This window comes from Magallana gigas, chromosome 7 (genome assembly GCF_963853765.1).
Source record: "Magallana gigas chromosome 7, xbMagGiga1.1, whole genome shotgun sequence".
Classification (NCBI taxonomy): Eukaryota; Metazoa; Mollusca; class Bivalvia; order Ostreida; family Ostreidae; genus Magallana; species Magallana gigas.
In genome coordinates this window covers 22962421-22988719 of record NC_088859.1, presented here as the reverse complement: position 1 = coordinate 22988719, position 26299 = coordinate 22962421, and the positions used below count along the sequence as shown (strand labels likewise).

Sequence of the window (26299 nt, the reverse complement as noted above, 5' to 3'; positions counted from 1 at the left end):
TTATCCGAAACTGTTCCTTGTATCTTTAACTTAGTACACTAACATTTTTATGAAAAGACAGTTTGTCTTAGAATAAGAAAGCTAATGCAATTCTGAGAAAAAGAATACCACATATTGCCAATTCCATTGAGGTTTAATAAAAATATGGCCATTTAAGTGAACCCACCATTTCCAATTTCCTTTAGTAAACACAGATTTACAGGGTTCTCCATAGTAAAACATCTTTACCTGACCTTTTAGAGGTCAACTTTTGTTCAACCACCTTTAAAAAGAAACCTTATTCAATACAACATATGCCTACATGATATAATCATGATAAAAGCTTCACATCACTTAGAAATACCCTTACATGTATACCCCCCACCCCCCAATCTTTTGATTTTCATAAAAAGTCATGGTTTGAAATGTTTTACCTAATTTTATGAAACGTGTGGCAATTTCCTTGAGTCATTTCTCACACATATTTGAAAACAATCATCAATGATTCTAAAATTTGATCTTTATTTGTTTATTGTATGATTTGTACCATTTTAATTAACAAATAGACAGCTGTCCTGCTTGTGATTTCTTGTTTTCATGAAAAAAGTAAGCTAACAATCATATTTAGTGAATATCTAATCTATTCTGATTTCTAGTCTTCTTCTAACCATGCTAAAACAGTAAGTTACAACCTACAAGTTAGACATCTGCCTTAAATTAGAATTAAATTCAAACACACCCAGGTAGCTGGAGACAGAGTTGATTTCAATGAAAAATGTTCAAATTTGACATGTTTTTCTACTTTTTTATGCATATATACCTTAGAAAGGTAGAAATAGGTTGTTTCTTGTTCATTTCAAAAGTAATTATCATAGCAGATGTTATTTCAAAGTCAAATGTACATTTACATATCCTACATGTAATTTTAATGCAGACAATTAAATAGGGGGGGGGGGTTCAATTATGTAAACACATCTAAATATCTTTATGAAATAAAAAATAAAGGAAACATAATTGTATACTTTTATTGAAAAACAAATTTTCACAGCAATTATGAATTTCTTTAAACAGCCTTAATTTTGTTTTCATAATTTCTTATCAAACACAAACCACAACATGGCATGATGCTTTCTTCAAGTTCCATTATTGTTCATGCATTATCGGATTTAATTTGAATTACCAGTAAATAGTCTGTAGAACACAAGGAATATGCATGTGGATAGAGGTGACAGGTTAATCTCAGGAGCTGACCCACAAGAATCAACAGGTACCGGTAAAAGCCATGTGGTAACAAGAGTCTGTTTTGAGCTGAAATAAATAAAAAAAATAATTAGCTGTGTTTACATACATGTACTAGTAATAGCTGTGTTTACATTAACATATGCATAGTATTTCTGTAAAAAATACACTGACCATGCAGTGTAATAAATATGACATATCCCAATACATGACATAACATTTAGGCAGTACAAGATCAGAAATTTGCATATCAAGTCATAATATAATATTAAAAAATTTTCATAGGTATAAACACTTATCAAATTGAGAAAGAGAGAGTTTGAGAGAGAGAGAGAGAGAGAGAGAGAGAGAGAGTTTATTACCGTACTTGTAGTGCAACAGTCAATATTTCAATTCGTAAATTACAAACGAATATTACCCACCGAACAGCGTCAAAGTACATGTACTGGTATTAGCTTCTGGTATACCATTTTTTATCAATTCTACTGTGTTTTTTTTTTTTTGCAAATAAATTTAGCGAGGGTTTTTGTTTATTTTCTTATAAATTACATGTTTTAAAAACAATACTACGTGTAATAAGCATAAAACATGTAAGAGTAAACTTAATGAAGAATTTTTAATAGATAATTTTTCAAAGAATGTGGTACATTACATATATGTCAATCTTTATAAAACTAGCGTATATTTAGTGCGCCATAAATTGCAAGTTTTTTGTAAATATCATTTACTTGCACGATAGGTATATATGGTCTAACCAAAATTTTCTTCATAAAGCTACAGCTGTATGTACCACACATATGTTTTGTCACAAGTATACATTTAAAAAAAAAATACCCAAATTCCAACAGTTTAAATAAACTCAACTCATTCTCTGATAAGTTCATTGTGTTTTGTGCGTGCATATCTTATTTGTCTGCTGCAACAGTAGCCAATCAGCGGTAAGCTGAATCCACAAAAAGAAAGTTTGTGTTTTAGGAGCGGGTAAATTGTTTATGCGACACTGTCAAGAAAACCACACCAAATAATAACAAGAAACATAAATATTCACTTAAATGTATTCTGTTGTAAAGTAAAGGTTTTTAACACTTATTGCATCTTGCAAAACATGTGATGACCTTAATCATCTGTCATATATCTGATATACATGTATATGTAAAAGATGGGAGAAATAACGACGGAACAAAGTGGGATTCGAACCTGGCCCTCTGAATCTCTAGTCAAGTGCTCTACCAACTGAGCTACATGTATCTGGCACCGGTATTCAAACCAGTCTGACCGTCACATTCCTCCCCCTTAAATGATCTTCACCCTCGAAGATCATCCCTGGCAGGATCGAGTTAACCTGTTAGTTCCAGGGGTTGGTCACAACACCAATATTGTAACAGGATGGGAGAAATAATGAAGGACCAAACCGGGATTTGAACCTGGGCCCCCTGAATCTCTAGTCAGGTGCTCTACCAACTGAGCTATCTGGCACTGGTATTCAAACCGGTCTGATCGTCACATATATAAAGAATTATTTTAAACAATGTTGTTCAATAAAAAATAACACTCGCAACCTTCAGTTTTTGTCTGTAATTAATCAATATTGGCGTGCGATCAGTTCTCGCCGAGTACCATTTCTCACCAGTGCATTGTTACGTCATTTTATCAACACATAAAATTATATACGAAAATATGATGTAACAGTGCACCAGCGAGAAATGGTCCTCGGCGAGAACTGCTCGCACTCCAGTACTGCCAGTAGTCAGATTAAAAAAAGAGAATAAAAAATTACATTTAAAACATTAACAAGGACAATTTAAGTACACATCATAACTGCTAAACAAGAACAATTATGTGAACTGGTAGAATGGTAGGCATAGTTCTAACTTTTAACCTACATGTACAAGTACATGTACCGGGTACCCGTTGGTCTGCTAAACCTCTTTAATGATACAATGATCGGCATCATAAAGATATTAAAGTCATGTTTTAACTCTGAAGTCTGAAGTATACAATTTTATTTACTTGAAGTTATGTCTACAGGGTATTCATGACTACATTTGGAGTCTTCTGCACAAGAATATATGATACGTTTCTAATTAGACCCTGCTTTGAATTTTGAGTTGAAAATTCACAATCTGTTATTTTTTTAAATAGATAAATTCAGTTACCCTTTCCAGTCCCCCATGAACCTCGAGCGAGTCTAAACATCCATGAAACATGTAAAAATTACACGTTTGTAAACAAACACCCACACCATAACAAAAACATCTAACAGTGTGCACGTACTTGCATGTACATCTATACTATATACTAAATTTTAACCAGTTAACAAGAAACTTTTAAAGGAGTAAAAGCCTCACCTTGTTCAGTAACATCCACATTAATCACACACTTTAATGTCCATCTTTTCTCCTTTATTACTCGTAGCTTATCAACGGCTGATCGTCGACAGAAGTGTGGCTGTCAGAATTTCCTCGTAAACGATTCACACAAGAAAAATATCCTCCTTAAACAAATATGTAGTATTGTTCCCTGTGCATGTTCATATGTTTCACAGTAACTTGAAAATGCATGTGTACACCGAAAGAATACACAACTTCTCTTCTGCATTACGGCTCTCTCTTTTCTACAATGCCGTTCGTTACTGTTTACATTCGGCGCGCGCGCGGGGGTTACAAACAGGGGCGCCCCGACAAATAGTTGCACATAGAACGTTTAAATAATGTGTGTTCATTGAATTCATAAATGATATAGATGAAAAAAATGAAATTGAATCACAACAATTTATCTAAGACGCAACACAACGTAATGCAGTAAATTCCTGGGCCTTAATGTGGCATTTGTTCGCTTGTGTGTCTATGTAGACATATTAACTCGTTCATGTACGATTCTCACATATTTGTTATATGAAATTTGAAAAAAAATATAGCACAGAACTTGTTTAATTTGATACCAAATGACATTATTTAATATATTAACAATAACTGAATTAATTTTTTTTCATAAAATGATAACGATTTTTGCTATCAGAAAAATACGTGTATGAGCTGCTGACCCCTAATTATAGGGGCCAGCCCTTTTTTCTTAATTTTAAATGAAAGCTCTCGTTATTCTAAACAACTTTTGTTCTATATGTATTAACAAAACATTTTTAGTTTAAAGGTTATAATACAAAAAGCAACAAAATTTCAGCCCCGAAAAAATCTTAAACTTTGGCGACAAATAGCTCAAAAACTAACAAAGAAATTACCAAAATTTTCATGCCAGCAAAACTATAAAATGTTACCGACAATTTCGCCAAATTTCATGCATCTATCATCTGTAGTTCCCGAGATCAACTCTGGACAAAAGACCCCCCAAATTTCAATTAAAGGGCAATAACTCATAACCGGAAGTGAATTTTAAAAATTTGAAAAAAACGTCAAGAGATATTATCATCTACATACCCTGAAAGTTTCATAGCAATCAGACAAAAAATGTTCGAGAAATCTCGTGCACAAAATTTGCGGGAAAAAAAAAAAATAATAATAAGAAACAGTAGAATAACAGAAGGGTTTTCCGTTGAAAAACGGAAAACCCTAATAAGAAAAGTGAAAAAGAAACAATAGAATAATAGTAGGGTCTTCCGCTGGAGACGGAAGACCCTAACTAGTTTAAACGGCCATATAAAGCCAGTGTTGTTCAGGTGAGCGATGTGGCCCATTGGGCCTCTTGTTTGTTTACTTTTTATGTGGTTGAATAGAAAATTCCAAATCGATATCTAAAATGAATATAAAAATGATAAGATCTGTTAATATATGTTTAAAATGAATTTATTTAGCAGATAGAAAATCGGTTTGGAAAAGATCTTTACATGTATATTGAACCAATGTAAACAAAAACAGGGCACGGGCCCTCTTTACATAACAAAGAATCTTGCTGATAGCCTCACTACTTACATTTAAGTTTTGGTTGATCATTAGAAATAGAAAAATAAAATTTGACCAAAATCATGACCACCCCTTTAAATTATAACATGTATATTTTGAAATTTTAGATTAATTTTAATTGTATTTTATAGATGGCTGGCAGTTCGTCTAGAATTTGTCGGCAATAGCGTTGTCTTCTTCGCTTGTTTATTTGCTGTTTTTGGAAGAGCTACGTTGACAGGTGGAACAGTTGGATTATCAGTGACATATGCTTTGAATGTAAGTTCAATAAACTTAGACTTTGGGAAACTTGAAAAAGGATAATAAATTAAACACATATGCAGAATATCTAATGCCTTTGTAATCATTATGGTCCCCCTGTGCGGGCGCCCTATAGTCATCATTCTGTCTGTCCATCTGAGATTGCTTGTCCGGAGCATATCTTCTTTCCCCTTGGCCCAATCTGACTCATACTTCACCCATAGAGTACCTTTGGGTAAAGGCTGTGCAGTGATCTTAAAGAATGTTTTAGGTCTAAGGTTAAGGTCATAGCAGAATTATATATAAAATCCTTGTCTGGGGCTTATCCTCCTTCCCCTTGGTCCAATCTGGCTCATACTTCACTAACAGAGTGTCTATGGTCAAAGGGTGTGCAGTGATCTTGAATGAAGTTTGTAGATCAAGGATCAAGGTCATATCAGACCACGCAAAAATCCTTTTTTCAGAGCATATATATTCTTTCTATTAAGGTAGTATGGGACACCTCTACGTATTGTTATGACATATGGTTTATCGAAATAAACAATAAAATGGAGTAAAATTATATAAGTAGTTTCTTTCTCAATATTGTCATTTAACAGCGTAGCGCAGTGGGTTAGATAGAGGGTAAACTAGGAATCTGAAAGTCGAGAGTTCGAATCTTGTATGGGGTTTTACAAATTTTATCTCTTCAAATATTTTCAAAATCTATTTTGCTGAAATATTGTAAAATCCTAAACTATTTAAAGTATTCTAATTATTATGAAGATTAATCTACATTAATATTGACAGAGGTCCCATACCACCTTAAGCTCTATTTTGGCTCATGCCTCACATAAACAGAGCTTTTGAGTAAAGGGTGTGTAGTGACTTTAAACCATTTTTTCAAGGTCAGATGTGAAGGTCATACCCAAATAATATGAAAAATCCTTGTCCAGAGCAGATCTTCTATCCTTTTGTTCTTATCTGGCTCATACTTCACCCATATGGTGCCTTTGATCAAAGTATATGCAGTTGATTTATACAAACATCTATTCCAATAAATTACTGATAATAAGAAACACAAATTGTTCTCAAGAACATGTCTGCCTAAGTAAATCAAAAAAGATTAATCATTAGCTGCTTCAAAAATACACCAGGGACATCGATGAAAAAGAGTGTAACTTACTGATCAAACATGTCGAGAAAAGAAAAAAGTTATCTTAGTAGAACAAAAACTGCCTTGTTATGAAGAATGAATAATTTTAAATTCTATTCACTTTATTACGAGTAATTGATTAAGAAAAGGACTATATATGGTTTAAGCCTAAATTGGCCCCCTAAAATGAACATTGTCATTTTACTGTAATTCTTTGTTTTATTTGTACAAATATACATTTGAAGTTTTTTCATAATTTTCATTTTGATTTAAGTACCAACAATTTAAAAATATGACATCAAAAAGTTTACCTTTTCCCGCCATTTTCTCATTTTAAGCATAAAACGGCTTGTTTTTAGGTAGTTTTTCTTTAAGGAAACATTGAGCGACTGCTTGAACAAACAAAATATTTTCACCAAAGATGTATCTATCCAATACTTATAAGTGACAAAAAGTTCGTTCTTGTTCAAAGAGTCGCTCTATGTTTCCCATTCGAAAAAAGATAAGAAAAATGTCATTTTTTGATTGGTTTTGATTAAATTATAAAAATAGCGTCACTTCTGACGTCATAAACTGCCAGTGACTGCATATAAATCAAATAAATAGGTGAAAAACATATTTCCTGTCAACTCTTTTATAAAATAACACAGCATATTAATGTACCTGAATCATTTTAAAAATAGCGAATTTTGGGGGCCAAATTTGACTAATATCATATATAGTTCTTTTAGTAGAATATTGGTTTAACTGAGCGATAGTCGAGTACTCGATGACATCCCTAATTTATTCACCTACAGACAGTAGAATCTAAATAACAATAGACAGGGCATCATTAGACTTTAAAAAAAATATAAACAGATGAACTATATATGATTTTAGTCAAATTTGGCCCCCAAAATTCGCTATTTTTAAAATGATTCAGGTACATTAATTTGTTGTGTTATTTTATAAAAGAGTTGACATGATATATGTTTTTCACCTATTTATTTGATTTATATGCACTCACTGGCAGTATATGACGTCAGAAGTGACGCTATTTTTATAATTCAATCAAAATTAACCAAAAATTGACATTTTTCTTATCTTTTTTCGAATGGGAAATATAGAACGACTCTTTGAACGAGAACGAACTTTTTGTCACTTATAAGTATTGGAAAGATACATCTTTGGTGAAAATATTTTGTTTGTTCAAGTAGTCGCTCAATGTTTCCTTAAAGAAAAACTGCCTCAAAACAAGCCGTTTTATGCTAAAAATGAGAAAATGGCGGTAAAAAGTAAACTTTATGATGTCATATTTTTAAATTGTGGGCACTAAAATCAAAATGAAAATTATGAAAAAACTTCAAATGTACATTTGTACAAATAAAACAAAGAATTACAGTAAAATGATAATGTTCATTTTAGGGGGCCATTTTAGGCTCAAACCATATATAGTCCTTTCCGGAATTAAACATACACAAATACGTAATAGATATACCACATCTCCATAGTCCATCTGTCTTTCTGCATGTTCATCTGTAAATTTGTCACATTTTTTACTTCTTAAAGGGACTTGGACACGATTTGACATAAAATTTTCAAATTTTATTTTTCCATTTTTAATGTTTATACTAATGAATATAGAGGTTTATAATGCTTTGTCAAAATTTGAAAGTCAAATATCAAATTATAAGCAAGATACAGAGTTCATAATTCTTTGTTTTGTAAACAAAGCTCAGTATTGTCATTTTTTACATGTGTGTTGTATTGGTGTGAGTTTCAATCAAATGTATCTTTCTTTTGTTGATAATAGTATTTATGAAGATATTGAATTAGTTTAAATTGTTTTTGGCCTGTCATTTTGTCTAAGAAATTGTAATTTTCTACATTACATTTTTTGTAAACAACTATAAGACTCGAGCTTTGTTTACATAACAATCAATTCTTAGCTCTGTAACTTGCTTGTAACTTGACTGTAACATTCAATATTTTGGTCAATCATTTAAAATGCACCAGTTAACTGTTTTATACATAAAAAATAAAAATAAAATTTTTGATCTTAAATCGTGTCCAAGTCCCTTTAAGAACCATTGGGCAAAATTTAATAAACCGTTGTTAAATCAATATTCGAAGGGAATTTTACATTGTTAAAATAAAGGATTAAACCTTTTTCAAAGAAAAGATTGATAATAGCATGAGTGTCTTCAAAATATTCTTCTCTAAAACCACTGCACAAGAAATGCCAAGATTTACACCAAAGCTTACATGTGTATTAAGTGAAGACTCGAAAAGGTTAAAAATTTGCCCCTGGCCCAATACTGGTTCAACATAGAAATATTTTGGAAAATTTTTTCAAAAATTGTCTACTCAACAACTACAATGCTAAAGTTATGATCTTACTACATGTATACAAGGTAGTCCGTTTTCCTGGCTTTTTTTATGTTTTTGGTATTTTATTTGCCAGCATAACAAAAGAAGGAAAACTGGAAATTCATCCCCTCTAACTGGAAATGGTATTCTACGCTCAATTTTAAATAGATGTTTATTTAAACTCAATAATACAGCTTGAAATATATTTAATTGCACATTTTGATAATCACATTGATAAACAATAGTGGTGTTGATCTATTTTCTCACAAGATTTCAAAAATGTAGGAAATCAAAACAATTCCAACAGTTCAATAGAGTGTGTTCAACAGCCTGTTTATGGGATGTAAACTTGTTTAGCAGACCAGTTGTACTTGTATCAGAGGTGTGCATATTGCTAGGATTTTGATTTTTCATAATTTATCAAAAAAATTTCAGCTATTGAACTTAGACATTTTATGGCAAAATATTACATATAGGGTACCCTATTGTCAAATATCTCCTCTTACAGTTTTCAAGACAGCAAGTTGTTCTTTTGCAAATCAATTGTACATATATATCAAAGGTGTGCATATTGCTAGGATTTTGATTTCTGAAAATTTATTTTAAAAAATACCAGCTGTTGAACTTAGTTTGTTTCTAATTAAGTTAAACAAAACAAAAAGACAAAATATCAATTTTTGAGTACTTTCTGTGACAACTGGAAGTTACGCCGGATCATACAGAACATAGTAAACATATCTTCATACATAGTCTTGACTTTCCACAAAGTTTGGATGTTCAAGTTTTTGTTAGTTATAATATCTCGTTGAGAAATGGCTCTTTAGTTTATGTTTCCACAATATCACATTTGCATGGATAATCTCAGAAACGATATTAAAAGTACGTTTAAATGTTCATAGAAAATTTGTCTTATATTCTGTTCATCAAAGGAATACGGGATATATCTAACTCAGTGCATTTAATATAAAATATACTGAGAGTTCCAAATGTCAACATGGTGTGTAAATTCGAAGCGAGTAAAAAACATTGGTGAAAAAGTGTTGAATTCTTCATAAAAATGAATTAAATTTTTAGATGAAAAGTTGACTGTTATTTTCAATGCAGCCTCACTAATTTTCTCCAAAATCGTTTCGGAGCGATTCTGAATTTTTTTTGCTACATAACGAGTATATGGGAGGCATCTAGTTCCTTTAGCTAGGGCGCCTGTAAAGTGCGAAACGAAATCGAAACGAAACGAAACGAAACCAATCGAAACGAAACGAAATCAAACGAAACGAAACGAAACCAATTGAAACGAAACGAAATCAATCGAAACGAAACAAAATCAAACGAAACGAAACCAAAAATCGAAACGAAACGAAACGGAATTTAAAGAAAACTAATATCAATTTTGACTACATAAAAGTGAAAATAAATTCATTGAAATAAATTTTTGAACCATAAAATATACCTACCTGTATGTTTCAGATTGGCGCTGTAAATTTTTAAGCCGATTATCCGAAATTTGCAAAAATTATATAATTATGTAAATAAGTGATGTACATTCCTATACCTTTTAATGTTTCTTATTTGTTTCATTAAATGATTAAAAAGATATTCAGACGTTTTGAGAGAGAGAGAGAGAGAGAGAGAGAGAGAGAGAGAGAGAAAGAGAGATGCCTTAAAACTTATCATCGACATCATATAGCAAAGTATATATGCAAGTTTGGGAGAGAGAGAAAGAAAGAAAGAGAGATAGAGATATGATGATGATACTAAAGGGGACATTCTAACATCAATTTTCTTTCTGTCGATTTGAAATATTGTAAAAACGAAACGATCGAATACAATGTGATTTAGAGCATACTGGTTGGTTACCTGTAGTTTCTAACATATAATAAGAATTGTTGTAATATGTATAGCATGAATTTGGACGTCGTAATTTGACAAAATTAACTTTCAATATAAAGATGATTATACTGTAAACGTATTCTAAAACTGTCTTTACCCCTTTGGCTATGTATTCTATTTTGTGATTTTGGCGGAAAACGGCGTCCGCAAAATCAAGTACATTGCCAAATGTAAAATATATATGTAGATAAAAAGGTAAATTCAGAAATGCGCTAAATCAAATCCATGCTAACTTGTTGAAAAATTATATTCCGCCTAATATTGTACATCCTAAATATAGTGCGTTTACAGTATTTACGGAGACATTCCAACTACACGATTTTTTTTTATATCGATATGAAATATTGTAAAAATGATTCAAATAAATTGTCTTTGCGTGTGAAAGGGAGAGAAAGAGAACAGGTAAAAAAACCCTTTATATTGCACTTTAATTTTGTCAAACTACGACGTCCAAATTCTTGCTATACTTTCTTATTATATGTTAGAAACTGGTAACCAACCAGTATGCTATAAATCACATTGTATTCGATCGTTTCATTTTTACAATATTTAAAATTGATAGAAAGAAAATTGTTGTTAGAATGTCCCCTTCAGTATCATCATCATATCTCTGTCTCTCTCTTCCAAAACTTGCATATATACTTTGCTATGTGATGTCGCTGATAAGTTTTAAGCTCTCTCTCTCTCTCTCTCTCTCTCTCTCTCAACAGGTCTGAATATCATTTTTATCTTTTAATGAAACAAATAAGAAACATTAAAAGGTATAGGAATGTACATCACTTATATACATAATTATATAATTTTTGCAAATTTCGGATAATCGGCTTAAAAATTTACAGCGCCAATCTGAAACATACAGGTAGGTATATTTTATGGTTCAAAAATTTATTTCAATGAATTTATTTTCACTTTTATGTAGTCAAAATTGATATTAGTTTTCTTTAAATTCCGTTTCGTTTCGTTTCGATTTTTGGTTTCGTTTCGTTTGATTTCGTTTCGTTTGGATTGATTTCGTTTCGTTTCGATTGGTTTCGTTTCGTTTCGTTTGATTTCGTTTCGTTTCGTTTGATTTCGTTTCGTTTCGTTTCGTTTCGATTTCGTTTCGCACTTTACAGGCGCCCCTTTAGCTATGCCATTAGGGTAAATACAATAGTGTCGAAAGGACATTTCCGAAAATGGACAATACAAGTGACCCAGGATAAGTTCTTTGTTTACGATCTCTGTTATAACGCTAGCCGAGTTTAATGAGGCTGACTTTATATTTTTGCATTCAAGAGAATTTTTTGGAAGCCAGTTTGAAAGCCGAAACGTAAACCATTCATTAAATATTCTGTAGAATCGGTGTCGAGATGATCTTGTAGAAGGATTGAAGACTGTCTATGTTGATGGGCTTTATTATTTTCTTATCAAAGTTGGTAATTTCATTTTTTTGAAAGCCCCATTTGTGTGGGGCTGCTGGGAGTTTTTTGAGCTACAATTTTGTTTAGAGTGGTCTCCTCTGCAGTTGATGCAGATGTAAGTGTTCTTTGCATCTAAATATGTGACAGTCTTAGAAGCCATTGATTCAAATTTCTCTATCTTCATGAAATTCTGTCCGACGTCCATAGTAATACATTTCACTGTTTCTCTTATCTTTAACTTTGTCATTAACGAGGCAAAAGCCTGTAGAGTGCAGCGTAGTCTTGCAGGTTGCACATGACCCAGGTCTGGCATTTACAAACAAATTCCAAAATAAAGTGTTGCTCCGCACAGACCAGTCAATTAGAATGTTATTATTCTTAAGATGCGAAGCTGCCATTAGACTAAATTACTGATGGTATTCGTAAAACCCATTGCCTGGGTTACAGGTGGTGGCCATTGTGATTATGTCCCTTTTGTATAAATCTAAGTCCTGCTTTCTTTGGGAATAGGATTCCGAAAGTTTGAATGAGCTCGCCGATGTTTAACAACTTCTGTAGTCATTTGAAGAATAATGACCCCCGTAGATAAATGACCGGGTGTCATTTTTCGACGTAGAATAATGACCCCCCTTGCTGAAGAATAATTGGATTTTTCTAAAGAAAAAAGACCCAGGGTTATTTTTCTTTATGTTAAACATGAAGAAAAATGACCCCCGTGGAAGATTAACCCCCGCTGTAAACAAGAATAGAAATTGGTTACTCCGTATCCAAGATAAGACCTTGAAATTACTTGAATTTTCATTCTGTTCAACTGATTAACACCGAATTTGTAAATAAATTCGCTGTATATAGTTTTCCATATCCGTAGCAAGCAAACGCAGAACACTCTTACATCGCCACAAATTGATTGTTAACAGTTACGTCACTTCTCTCGTTGACATATGGCCGTTAATGACGCAAATAAAGAAAAACAAATTCATATACAATGAGGATATTGTGTGATAATTAACGAACAATAATCATGAAAGAATAATTGTTGTAATAATATAAGTAATATTCATTGGTGAATGAAATGTCAATTGAAGAATGATACATGTATATATTTTATATGGAAAAAGACTAAGGAGGCAGGTAACGTAGGAATAAGAATACTTCTTATTTACATTTCTGGGGGAAAGTGATTTTTTAAAAATTATTTTATGTTAGTTTTGTTTTCTTCTACGTTATACATAAACATCGATATTCTAAATATTTGTTGTAATGTGGTATTTGTGTTCATGAATAGACTTTATTCTTTTAGAGCAAATGTGTGAAGAGTACCTGACTATAGTTATTCTTAAATAGATAACACTGATCGATTATAATAAGAAGAGATTGTTTCTAAAAGCGTCGATAAGGGGTTCGAGCTCATATTAGGGGTTTATGATCCCCCTTGATTTTGATCACATGATCTTTACTGCCTCCGAAGTTGTCAATGATCTACAAACAATTGATGTATTAATCATCTTGATATTAATTAATGTATGCCGATGATAAAGTAAAATTTATTTTCTGTTGGAGTACTCTCAGTACTTTGACGATTTTCCTTATTGGCTGTTAACTTCTACTGGCGTAATGGCTGCTGTTAGTGCCTGCTAACTTCAGCTTGGTTATCATGCCTCACAGTGGAGTAAACTTTTTATAATTTTGGTTTCATCATTAATTCTGGGTGATGCACTTGCATACCCAGTAGTTTGTAGTAGGGTAAAATCGTCAATGCAAGTATAATTCATGAACAATATGGAGTCTACTCTTTCGTCGCAAATAAACATAATTTTGTTTTATAGTGTCACAATTCAATTTTCTTTGTGTTGATCACTTTCTTCCCATCTCTCACCATTGCGCTCTTTTCTATTCATAGCTTGATGAATGAGAGCTTAAGGTTCCTCACTACACCGTGAAATTGTTTCTCAAATCAGCAGAAAATTACTTGATTATGACAGAAAGCATGATGGATAAAAAGTAAATATGTCAAATAGGCGAAAAAATGTACAATTTTAGATAAAAAATGATGTTTTCAAAAATTTCATTCAGTAAACATAAACAAAAGCCCCAGGTGGATTCGAACTCATGACCTGCGGTTCACAAGTCTGATACTTTAACCACTGAGCTATGACAATATACATCTGAATCGATTGATACAAACAGTTTAACAAAACATTTAAATCGCCATCTTGTGACGTAGTGTCTTAAAAAGTATAAGTCTTGGTGTAGTGAAGTACCTTAAGGTATTCAATGTATAATGAAGGGATATTAAAGAATTTTGAATCATTTTAAACCAGTTAAATGTGTATTGCTAAATAACAATGAAAGTGAAATAAACCAAATTCACATGACTGACAACATATAAGAAGCCGGTCATTTTGCACCTTAAAATTTTTTAAAGAGTTATCTCCCCTTGTTGAAAAAAAGAAAATTTTAATTTCGTCAAAATATCTGCGGTAAATGATTAATTTTATTTCATATTTTAATAAAGAAAAAATTTATGCATGTATTAACCAAGAGAGTTTTAAAAATTTCAAGTTACTTTTTACAATATTATATTAAAACATACGTTTCCCATAGACTTCAATGCAAAATTCAATGTGTACTTAGTTGGACCATAATCAATATTTTGAAAATTCCTTTGGTGGAGAATTTTTATATGATAACACCTTCAAAATGACATAATGATTAAGAATACCGGACCATTCATTAATTAGGTACAAAATGTGGTCGTTATACATCGAATACCTTAAGTGCGTCCTATACTTTTTGCACAGACTCAATACTAACCCATTGGCTGTGCATCAATATCATAATGATTTTTAGTTTTATATATACCATACAAAACAGAAATACATGTATAAATGGTGCAGAAGATTAACATTAGCTATAGTAGTATTTTTAAAAAAATTGTATTTTTAACCCCTAAAATTTAAATTTTAACAATCATTCATGATGTGATTTTATTTATTGGATACAACCATTTAATATACATGTGTATATTCTTAAATTCTTTAATTAGAGGCAAATTTAATCAATATAATGAAGAAATATCAAGAACGATAACTCCAAATAACAAAGAAGGATAACTCTAAATATTTTTCTGGCAAAGTGTCAGGAAATGAAATACTGTAGACGTACATTTGTCCGCGTTGTATTAATTTACGCTATGAACGCGGGAACAAATTTTCCGCGGAATTTTTTCCTAGTGTACTTAAAGTGCATTTAATTTCAAAAATTTATTCCTAATAGGAATAAATTTTTGAAATTGCATTACATGAATAAGGATAATCGGAAGTTTCTACATTATTTAACACTTGCATATACGTGTACCCAATGTATATCGTTTTTATCCATGCAAACTGTCAAACAAATTTGTATTGAGAATTCACATAATAAATAATTTAATCTCTTAAAGAATTGAATTTTCTGTAAATTTACTTGCATGAAATTTAAAATTCTCCCAGTTTGAGATAACAGCACGTGTTAGACGACAAATAGCCTCAAGCGGGTCTGTCTTTCAATGACCCAATTAACTGAGGCTAAGACCCGTGTTTTTACTGCAATTTTAGATCCCTTTGTGCTCTGACCTTTAATGGATAAAACTGATCAACTCATAATTTAAATAATCATTATGTGGTGTTTCACAAGACGATTTTAGCTGGCTTCATAACATCTTGACGGCTAACTAATGACTACCGACCAGTGCACAACCGATAATTACTGTTCACTGTGAACGGTTCTTACAATTTAAGTCCAAAGTTGGACAAATTCTAGGTAATGAAAATCGCTCAGAACTAAATTTAATAATATTTATTCAAATGATTTTTTTTTTCATTCAAAGAATCCGCGTAAATTTTTACCCGCGGATTAAATTGATATTGCGATTCCGCGGAATTATGACCCCGTGGAAAAAAATACGTCTACAGTATACATAAACGTCTGCAAGAATAATTAATCGTTTTCTCAATGGAATCGGATGAGCACGGAGATTTCAAAGTAAGACTAGAAATGGAAGAAAATGGTGAAAATTTAGATTTTCTGCAAGAAATTGATGATGATTTTTTTATTGATGAGATAGTTGATCCTTTTTCCACAATCAATGATGCTGGTGCGTCCGAAAATTCCGAAAAATTAATTTCCGAAATGAAAAGAACTCTAGAAAACGCAAATTCTGAGAACACATCGATGAAAAGGTTTAAAACAGTTTCCGAGGACAACATTAAAAAGTTTCGGGATAGCCGGCAAACGGAATCCACAAAAGGCAACACAAAATGGGGTATTAAAATCATACAAGGTAATCATTTTTCTTTTAAAGTATAAAAATATCTCCTAAAGTTAAAATTTGGTGAAATTTATAATTTAATTAAACATATCACAGCAGTATCTGTTTGAACTTTGTTATATTACCAAAAATACAAAAAGGTGGCCAATGTGAATGTATTGGGGGGGGGGGGGGGGGTGTCAACTTTAGAAGCTTGAAAACAACCCTAAATTTTGAAATCACTTACTTGGCTTATTTTTTCTACATATGAAACATATTAATATTATTAGATTAAAAATATACATACAATGTATGAATATTTTTTTTAGAATGGAGTACAGAAACGTTTGGTTTTGAAATCGATTTTTTCACCATTGAAGCAGCTGATCTCAACTCCAAATTATCCAAATTTTATGCTGAAGCCCGATCAAAAATTACAACAGAAAATACTCAGTCTGAATATCACAAAAATATCATGAAAAACATTCGAGCAGCCATAAACAGACACCTTTCAGACCTGGAAAGAGACATGAGCATCTTAAAGATAAAGAATTTAAAAGTGCAAATGATACTCTGGATGGAAAATTGAAACATAATGTGAAATGTGAAATTTCTAAGCCTACAAAGCACAAGGAAGTCATTACTCCTGAAGATCTGATGAGAATCTGTGAGTACCTTTACTCTGTCGACAACCCAGTAATCTTGAGATACCGTGTCTGGTACGATATAGCAATACATTTCGTAACCCGTGGCCTAGAGTTTCATGAACAGCTGAAACAAAATTCATTTGAATTTATTACCGACGAAAATGAACATGAATATGTCGTCCTGTCCTATGAAACAAAACAAAATACAATTCAAGGAGGGTTAACAAACGAAGAAGCAAACAACGATAAAAGCAAACACCAAACAATGTCCAGTCGCGTCACTGAAACTACTCCTTAGCGAAACTGACCCCAATGCAAAGGCTTTATTTAATCACTGTAAAACAGAAGCATTGAATGATCTCAACGAAAATATCTGGTTTTCATATAGACCAGTAAAAAAATATCAATTCTCAAAATCTATGTGTGATATATCCAAAATGCTAAGTGTAAACAACGGTACACAGCACACTGCCTCCGAGCAACTAGCATTCGGGCGCTTAGTGACGCAGGAATAGAACTTCGTCATATAATGTTTATGAGTGGACTCAAAAACGAATGTTCTATCCGCAGCAATGCGAGAAAATGCTCGGGAAACCAGAAACTTGCAATAAGCAAGACTCTCTCCAGCTTGGCATCAGTGAGCAATGGCGGTGCGGGGCCCAGCTATCCCAACGACCAGGGCAGTGAGGGTGCATACCTGTTTCAACAATCGCTGTTCAAAAATCAAACCTCAAATGTATCAGCAAAATCTTTTATAAACAATTCTGTTTTTCAAAATTATTCAATCAGTGTAAATGTAAAGCCAGGTCAAGAGTAATACACAATAAACAACTCCTCGAGTAAATCACGCCGCGTAGTAATTTCATGACCTTGTTTGTTTCTTCTTAACTTTTACAAATAAATTTCGCTTAAATATACAACATTTGATTGTGTTTGAAATTGAATTATAAGCATTGACAGTATAAATTTTTTTGCTCAACGACAAATGAATCTCAAAACCGCACCGCAAACTTTTTTATGAAAGCCTTCAGCTTTCATAAAGTTTGCGATGCGGTTTTTAGATTCATTTGTCGATGAACAAAAAAATTTATACAGTCATTCCTATATTGTATCTCGAAAAATTTTAATGTGTTGTCACTCATAATAATGAGATTCATGTAAATGTAATTGTTTAAATGACAACCATTCCCTGATGCAATACGTCAGTATCTTGTTATAACGGAAGAATTTTTATTTTCTAAGATATATCCCTTCTATCACTTAGTTTATTTGAATATGAATTACTGTTTCTGTTACTTTCTGTAAACTGCAGTGAAATTTACAATATTGTAAAGACTATTTCACAAATAATAAAAAAAAATATACTGAAAAACTGTAATCTGTAAGGTAGCAAGGGACAGTTTTGGACAAAGTACCCGTCAATATTTTTGTAAAATTGAGAGTTGCTGTACTTGAAGGCTTATGAGTGTTGCTAAAATTAATGAAATGATTTTGGGAGTTGATTTTAATCAACTCTCCTATGCAGTTACTCAAACAAACCGAAAGTGAAACAGTGTTTGGACCTCAGCACAAATCATTGCTGCTGACAAGACTAATTGATAAATTCGATGTAATGTATGCTAAAGCATTGTTTTTCAAGGAAACTTATTTATAAATACCTTGAAAATAGTCAGATTTTAAATGGTACGAACAATTTAAATATTTTTTGTAGTCGTATGTATTCCTACGCCAGAGTTCATTGGTCTCGTTCAACTTGACGCTCGGCTGTCTCCGTAAATCCTTGCCGGGAATTTACTGTGTCAGCAGAGCGCTTGGTTGAACGAGACTAAGTTCAATATTGCTTGGATCCATACAATTTTCGAGAAATATTTCTATTACTGATACATAGTTTGAATGAATTAATATTATCTTTAAATATTATTTAACATGATTCATATGGGGGTTTCTCGACATTCTTGTCGAAAAAGTCCAAAAATTCATATTATAAAAATTTGCGTAATTCAAATTAGAAACTACATGTACTTGTCATGCAAAATAACATATCATTGATTTTAAAATAAATGAACATCGACAAAATCAACTCCCGTCAGTTCTTCAGTACTTTGATTAATGATTATCAATAGTTAGAGGGGTGTCTCTTGTTGAAATTGATATGCAATATGTAGGCCCCATATGTTAGGTACATGAGAATCAGAAGTAAAATGTGAAACCTGCGGCTATGACTGTTGTGTTGACTTTACACAGTGGAATTGCAAGTTACAGACGGAAGGTAAAATAACACAAAAAGTAAATGGATGGGATATTGTAAACTATACACCGGTAAGTTTCTGACATGTGATAGTGTAACATGCACGCGGTACGGAAGGTCAACCCTCTGCAGGGAATAAGCTGGGGGAGGTCTGAAAAATTATCAAAAATTAGCAAAATATGAAAAGGTCGAAATCTCATAAAAACCAGTGTGTAGAGAATTTTACAGGTTTTGACTAGTAATTTTGTTCAGAAATTGGTGATTGGCCTTATAAAGAGTGAATTAAAGGTATTTGTGCTGAATGGGAACTGAGGAAATTCTAGTTACAGAGTCCCGAAGACATGCATCCCTTGGCTACAATGAATTGTATCAAAAAAACTGTCCCGTGCCACCTAAGATGGTCATTATTCTACAGGGGTCACTTTTCTTCATGTAGAGTGGGCTCATTTTTATGAAAATGACACTTTATTACTCTTCAGGCAAAAGGGACATTTTTTTACATAGAATAATGACCGAGGGGTCAGTATTATACGTCGAAAAATGACCCCCAGTCATTATTCTATGGGGGTCATTATTCTACGTTACACCGGCTTCTTTTTGTTATCTTTTTCGTCAGAGGGAGAGAAATAAGGTATTAACAAAGATGCTAAAATAATATCTTTACCTGGTAATCTGGTGGCGCAATTGTGGAGAGATCCTCTCTACTTGGGGGAGAGATTCTGCTGCGAAACCCCGTCCTCTTCAGTTCTGGGCCCTGTGTTGGCAATTCTGCAGCTTCAGCCGGAAATACGAGCAAAGGCCGTGTCCAGTGAGGAGGAACTTTCGGGAAAGAAGTGCAATTGATATCAATTAAAGGGAAAATTTCCAAGACAACTTCATTCATAATTATCATTTTTCCCTCATAAAAATTCACAGGAGATTTATAAAGGAGAATGTTGACATCTTTTCTCCTTCCAGAAGTCACTGATAGTTATCACCCAGGTACCTTCTTCTTTTTAGCAATGGAAAATCCCCTTAGACTTTTTATCTTTAGACGTGAATTGAAATCTGACAATTAAGCTAGAGTGGGCGTTTAAAAGGGGGAATCTTGAGATTTTTTCATACTATTGAATGAACATTGTTTGAACCAAGAGGCATGCAATCACAGAATATATACAGGTAGACAAATAAATATGATTTCTTTCGTTTGAGGGACGAATTAGACAGAAATCAATTTCTCCTTGGTATAATAATGAATTAATTATCCGGATATATAAGGTTTTCATTCGAATACCTGTTTGTGTCACCTGGTTCTTAAGAACCGGTTTATAAGCAAGGCTATATAAAGAATTGCTCAGGTGTTAAATACCAGTTTAGGACGACACGTACAGCGGAAAGTTTAAATTTTCAGAATTGTTTTATTAAATAGATAAATCATGTGATCCAACTTTATGCCATAATTATGTGTGTGTACATTTAATATGCCAAATATTAAATAGCTGCACATGTCGTTGCTAATTCCACACAATGTGTTGTTATTTACTAGTATCATAGTATTCAGCTTTCATTTGGAAAGTAATGAATGGATTTAAAGGAGAAATAAAAATTGTTTATAAAACATATAACTTAACACACTTAAATTTAAATTTCTGACTCAGGACCTCAAATTTTAGCACTATAAAATCCAATAGAGAGAGAGTTGGAGAAAAATTAATCAGAAATCAGTTTAGAAATTGATTATCTTTTAATCTGATGCTTTCATATATCGATATTTTTCTTTTTGTCTCAAGTTTTATCTTTGGGGACTAACACTTTGTGATTGAAAATTCTGCTAAGTAGGCATATAAAAATAAAAAAGATGTAGTATCGTGAATGATTCCCCTCCCCTCCTCCCCCTCCCCCAAAATTTTCCTGAATCCACTCAATGCCCCAATGTTATATGTATGTCTAAACAATCCATGATCAGCAGTCAGTTAATAAAATACGAAATATATGAATTTCGACCCCGATGTGAAATCGCGTTATGGATATAATAAATACCGCTTTTGGGCGAACATTGCATCTACAGTACCAATCAGACCCAACCTAACACCAGAGTAAACCCCAACTAAACCATTTTGGGGTTAATTTTGGGTTTACTTTTTGAAAATTTGGGTCCACTCGGGGTTTACTTTGGGTTTACTTGGAAATTGCTTTTGTGGTCAACTGTACGCACTGAAGTGTGAAGCAGACCCGTCTTTTATCTTTCCATCCTACTGCCTGTAATTCCTGCCCCTTGTGTAATCCGAATACACAGTTAGCGTCTGCATTCAAGGGTATACTTCTGATCGGGGTTTACTCTCTGTGTCCACTCTGGGTTTACTTTGGGTTTATACTCTGGGTCCACTCTAGTAAACCCAGAGTAAACCCAGAAAGTCAACCCAGGGTTTAGTTGGGGTTTACTTTCTGTTAAGTTTTATCTGATCGGTACTGTATGTAGTCCTAAGTAAATAGTAACTTAGGCAGATTTCAAATGATTATAATCCCTAGGCACCCTGTCGTATTGATTGCTCAAGTATGATATTTAGGTCAAGTTCGATTTTGGGTACGATCAAGCAATTTTCAATTATTTGCAGTTTCCATTCATTTTCTTCACAGGGGTTGTCACATTTTGAAATGTAATTTGTTATACAGGTTTATCATAATAATATCTTGGTCAAGTTTAACATGTATTGATAGTTTGATCAATGCTTAAATTGAAAAATGCTGCTAGAATACTGTGTTATGTGTTGTTTTGAAGTTGGTAAAGTTTTTTGAGAACCAGATGAATAACTTTTTGATTAAGAAAGATAAAGGACTCTTATAGCAGCAGTTTTGATAAAACTGAGATGTTTTGCCGTCACTTGATATTTTTATTGTTTTGTGGAAACCGCAGGTTGTGGTTTTCTATCTCATTTAATGTTAAGGAATATACATAAGCTATTTATAGCTGTCACGTGATAATGCACTGATGTGACAGTGATGTACTGCACGATTTTATTGCTTAGACATCTATTCCATAGGATGATACTAAGTTTTTGATCTGATTCAAGAAAGTTATTTATTTCACAATTTTGAATACTGTAGATTCCTAATTAACCACGAGGAATTAATATCTGTGTAAAATCGCAAGAAGCACCTTTCGCAGATTTTAAAATCTCGCTATTATTTTTTAAGAGTAAAAAAACTATAAGAAATAAGGATGGAAATTCTGTGTTCGTGATTTTATATTTTCTCGATTTAATCCGAAACCTCGAGATTGCAGAATGAAGTACTCGCGTAATATAAGGAATTTACAGTATAATAGTTAAAATAAAATGCTAAATTGCCCATATGCTCCCTTAACACACCTGCGTGTCAGCACCAAGTCTTTGATAGATAAATCTTTTATGAAAATATTTTATAAGAAAGAAAAGTTCATACATATTGTATTGATTATATAGGTCACACAGACACTCAACTGGCTTGTCAGAATGACCACGGAACTAGAGACTAATATTATTGCTGTCGAAAGAGTTAAAGAATATTCAGAGATTCCAAGAGAGGTAATATGTTCGATAATGATAAGATTCAACTATTTTTATTTATCTGAAAAATCATTATATTCTATAACTACATTGTAAAATTCAGGAATCAGGAACCAACTCTTGAATGAAGACAAGGTTCATAAATATGTATGAAAGACTGCTCTTATCACAGGGATTCATCAGCACCTTCTCTGGAGCCGAAATTTGGCCCAATTCCCGATTGAAAATAGCTGTTCAATTTTTCCCAATATTGCAGTTTTTTTCACAGATGGTGAAAAGTGCTAATGTTGATTTCTGTCGGAAAGATACTTCCTAAAATAACCAAAATGTCTTTATAAATTTTCTCTGTTTAACTCGTTTAACAATGCTTCAGTCATAAAATAAGTTTAGAAACTCACTTTAAATGTCGCTACTTTTATTCCAAATTTCCTCCGTTTTTTGTTATTATGTGGTATACTGTAAATGTATCATGTTATATACACATAGATAGAGATAAGCATTCAAAGTTATTTCAAATGGAAAAATATATTTTCAATGCATTTTGGATTTTTAAAGGGGATGTTGATAAATTGTGTATTTCTTTAAAAATGTTTATTTCAGGAAAAGACTTGTTCTAATGACCAAATATAGGAATCTTATATATGTATCTGTATGATGAAACTGGAATCTTTTTCAAGGTCTAGCTCTTTGGTTGTCCAAATTCAATAGTCTACATGGACTACACCCTGAAATCATGATCATGTATGCAACATATGAAATTTTTCCCAAATTCATCAATGTTAATCCATTGTCCCAATTCCCTCAAAATGGTGTTTCCCAAAATAGGCTGATAAATCCCTGTATCAGCAACACAAAATTAAGAAAAAAATAGAATTCCAGTGTTCATTTTCTTGTGGGTTTAAAGGTTATATATTATTTAAAAAGTTGTCAGTAGCAATATAAAGAAATGAAAAAAAACTGCAAAATGATAATTTAAAACTGCTTTAGGTAAATAAAATGAAGAGATGTACACAAGTGACTTTTGACAAATGTAATTCAAATTTGATAAATGAATGCATATTTGAATTAATGCCCTTTAGGTCAAAAAGAACAAAACTCTTATATTTTTATGTTGATTCTGTAGACCATGAGAACATTGAATGTGGTATTTGTGTGAACATACCCATTGCTTTTTAGCTCACCTGAAGGTAGATTCAAGTGAGCTTGTTTGACCTCCTTTTTTCCAAAGTCTGTTTTTATATCATATAGGTAAAACATAATCTTACTCTTAGAATGATTGCATTGTAAAACTATTATTGATTCGCATAAGAACATGCAGGCCTAATATATGTTGTTTTTATAGGCACCTTTAATAATAGCAGAGACCACACCAGAAAAAACATGGCCTCAAAAAGGAGAAATTGTTTTCAGTAACTATTGTGTAAGGTACAGAGATGGTTTGGATTTGGTTTTGAAAGATATCACTTGCAGAATTCAACCCTCTGAAAAGGTATAGATTTTTTTATCTTAATATTAAGTTGATAACAAGAAAAAATACTTAATGGTTGTAGTCAGGGTGGGCCTATATAGTCAAACATGAAACAGTGATGAAATAAAAAATGAAAATATTATGTGACAAGCCAGTTGTCATGTGTGTGCATACGTATGTGTTACAAGGGTTTACAAAATACATTATGAGGTTTTTAATCCCTGATCATGTTTAATGATACATACATGAACAACATTTAAAGGTAAAAATCCTAAATATAATTTCTTACTACTTCATCAGCTGTACTTCTCTCACATGCTTCTCACATGCTGTAAGGTTTGTACCAATTTCTCACATGGTACGGTAAGCTTCTTGTACGATACGATATGTTTCTCACATGGTCCGATACATTTTTCATACGCGCTTTTTTATACGGTTTGTACGATATCTGTACAATTCCCATTTTTCATAACAATTGATGATCAATTACGTTTTTAAAACATCTAGATCACATGAATTTTAAAGTTAAAGCTGACATGAATTCATAAATACGCATTATTTCCCTTTTATCTCCGACTACCGCCATATTAGTTGTCGATTTCTATTGTTCTGCTCATCGCTACACACACCCTATATAAGGCCGAGAGCACTATCCATGCTTCACCGCATTCAGGAATTTCATACACCCGAACACGTTACCTTGGACGAAAAGACTTGTAAAAACGCGTTTTGAACAAAAACAATATGACAACCACTGCACTGGCAAGATATATCCAATAAACGACGAAAAAAGACAGACTGAAATCCAGGCGCAGATACTTCAAAAATTCCTCAATAATTGTAGACCGTTTTCCTGTGTATGTTATAACATCGCACATGCGTGAACCACACACTGTGGCAGATCGAGCAATGTCAATTATCGCATGGATTTTAGCAATGGGGCGTTTTTGTAGGAACGGATGGAAACGTTGTTACTTTCTTGGATTTACTATCATTTAGCTACTGTGTTGGATGTAGTGTCGCCGGGGTTTTCATGAAGATGCACTCTGTATGAACGACACATGTGTTCGATGTGCATGCGAAGTAAGGCAGCACTGTCTGTGCAAAATAATACGGATACCTTGGACATCCTTTCAAAGAATAAATATATTTTGTATTTCATTGATTGTTGTTTTCTTTATTCTTTTTTACTACAATGTGTAGTTCATGCATTTAGAAGTCCGTGCAACGCGAATGCCTCGATCGGAAAGCAACCGACCGTAACTTTCTCAACCGGTATATATACCCCAGTGGCAGTAGAGGAGCGATCGAAACTAATATGGCAACCAAATGCTTTTATGAATTCATGTCAGCTTTAAGATTAGAAACAGCAAATGAAATTGTCTTTTACAGCTATCTTTTTTTTCAAAATAATTAAAAATTTCATGCCTACAATATTCACACTGCACAAGATAATACTATCTATTAGATAATTCATTATTAAACGAAACATTTTAATGCTGACTTTCTCAAAAAATTTATTTTGATTTTACATACTAATGGTTTTTTGTTTCAATTATTAATTATTTTTTCTTTTCTTTTCAAAAGGAAAAATAGGCAGTTAAAAATCTGTGTATCATATTACTCTAGTAGGGTTTCATCTTAAAAACACCTCTATATTTTTCTAAGATTTAAAACACACGCAAACATTACAAATTAGAATTCTGAAAAAGAGAGAAATAAAGAGCAATGTGCTGTGAACATGTACTGTCTTTTTCAACACGGTTTCTTGTGAAGTCACCTTAGATGAAAAATGGTATTAATAAACAGCGATATGTTTTTTTCATTTATTAATTTCTTCTGTTAAAAATACCTTTATATACTTTTTTTTCCTTTTGATTTTATTTTTGTAGCAAAAATAATACCATGAATCTATAGAAATACAAAATGTTTGGGAATATGTATTAATTATATTGAATATTTGATAGAATTGTCT

General features: G+C 32.5%; 1 protein-coding gene and 1 long non-coding RNA gene across 7 annotated transcripts in view; one reads left to right on the top strand and one right to left on the bottom strand.

The window, feature by feature from the left end:
- LOC105340715 (multidrug resistance-associated protein 1) overlaps positions 1-26299 on the top strand; it is a 411670-nt gene that overhangs the window by 359448 nt on the left and 25923 nt on the right. For all 6 annotated transcript variants that reach the window (XR_010707346.1, XM_066065106.1, XM_066065104.1 and 3 more), the window contains 3 exons: positions 5267-5393; positions 22773-22874; positions 24199-24345. Coding sequence is in view for 5 of the 6 variants with exons in the window: in XM_066065106.1 (XP_065921178.1) it covers positions 5267-5393; positions 22773-22874; positions 24199-24345 (376 nt within the window). In the remaining variant the exon portion in view is untranslated. The remainder of the gene's footprint in view (positions 1-5266; positions 5394-22772; positions 22875-24198; positions 24346-26299) is intronic.
- Positions 991-4619, bottom strand: LOC136269817 (uncharacterized). Its single transcript, XR_010707353.1, has 2 exons — positions 3567-4619; positions 991-1287 (listed from the first exon to the last, which is right to left on the bottom strand). It is a non-coding gene; the product is annotated as an uncharacterized lncRNA (long non-coding RNA).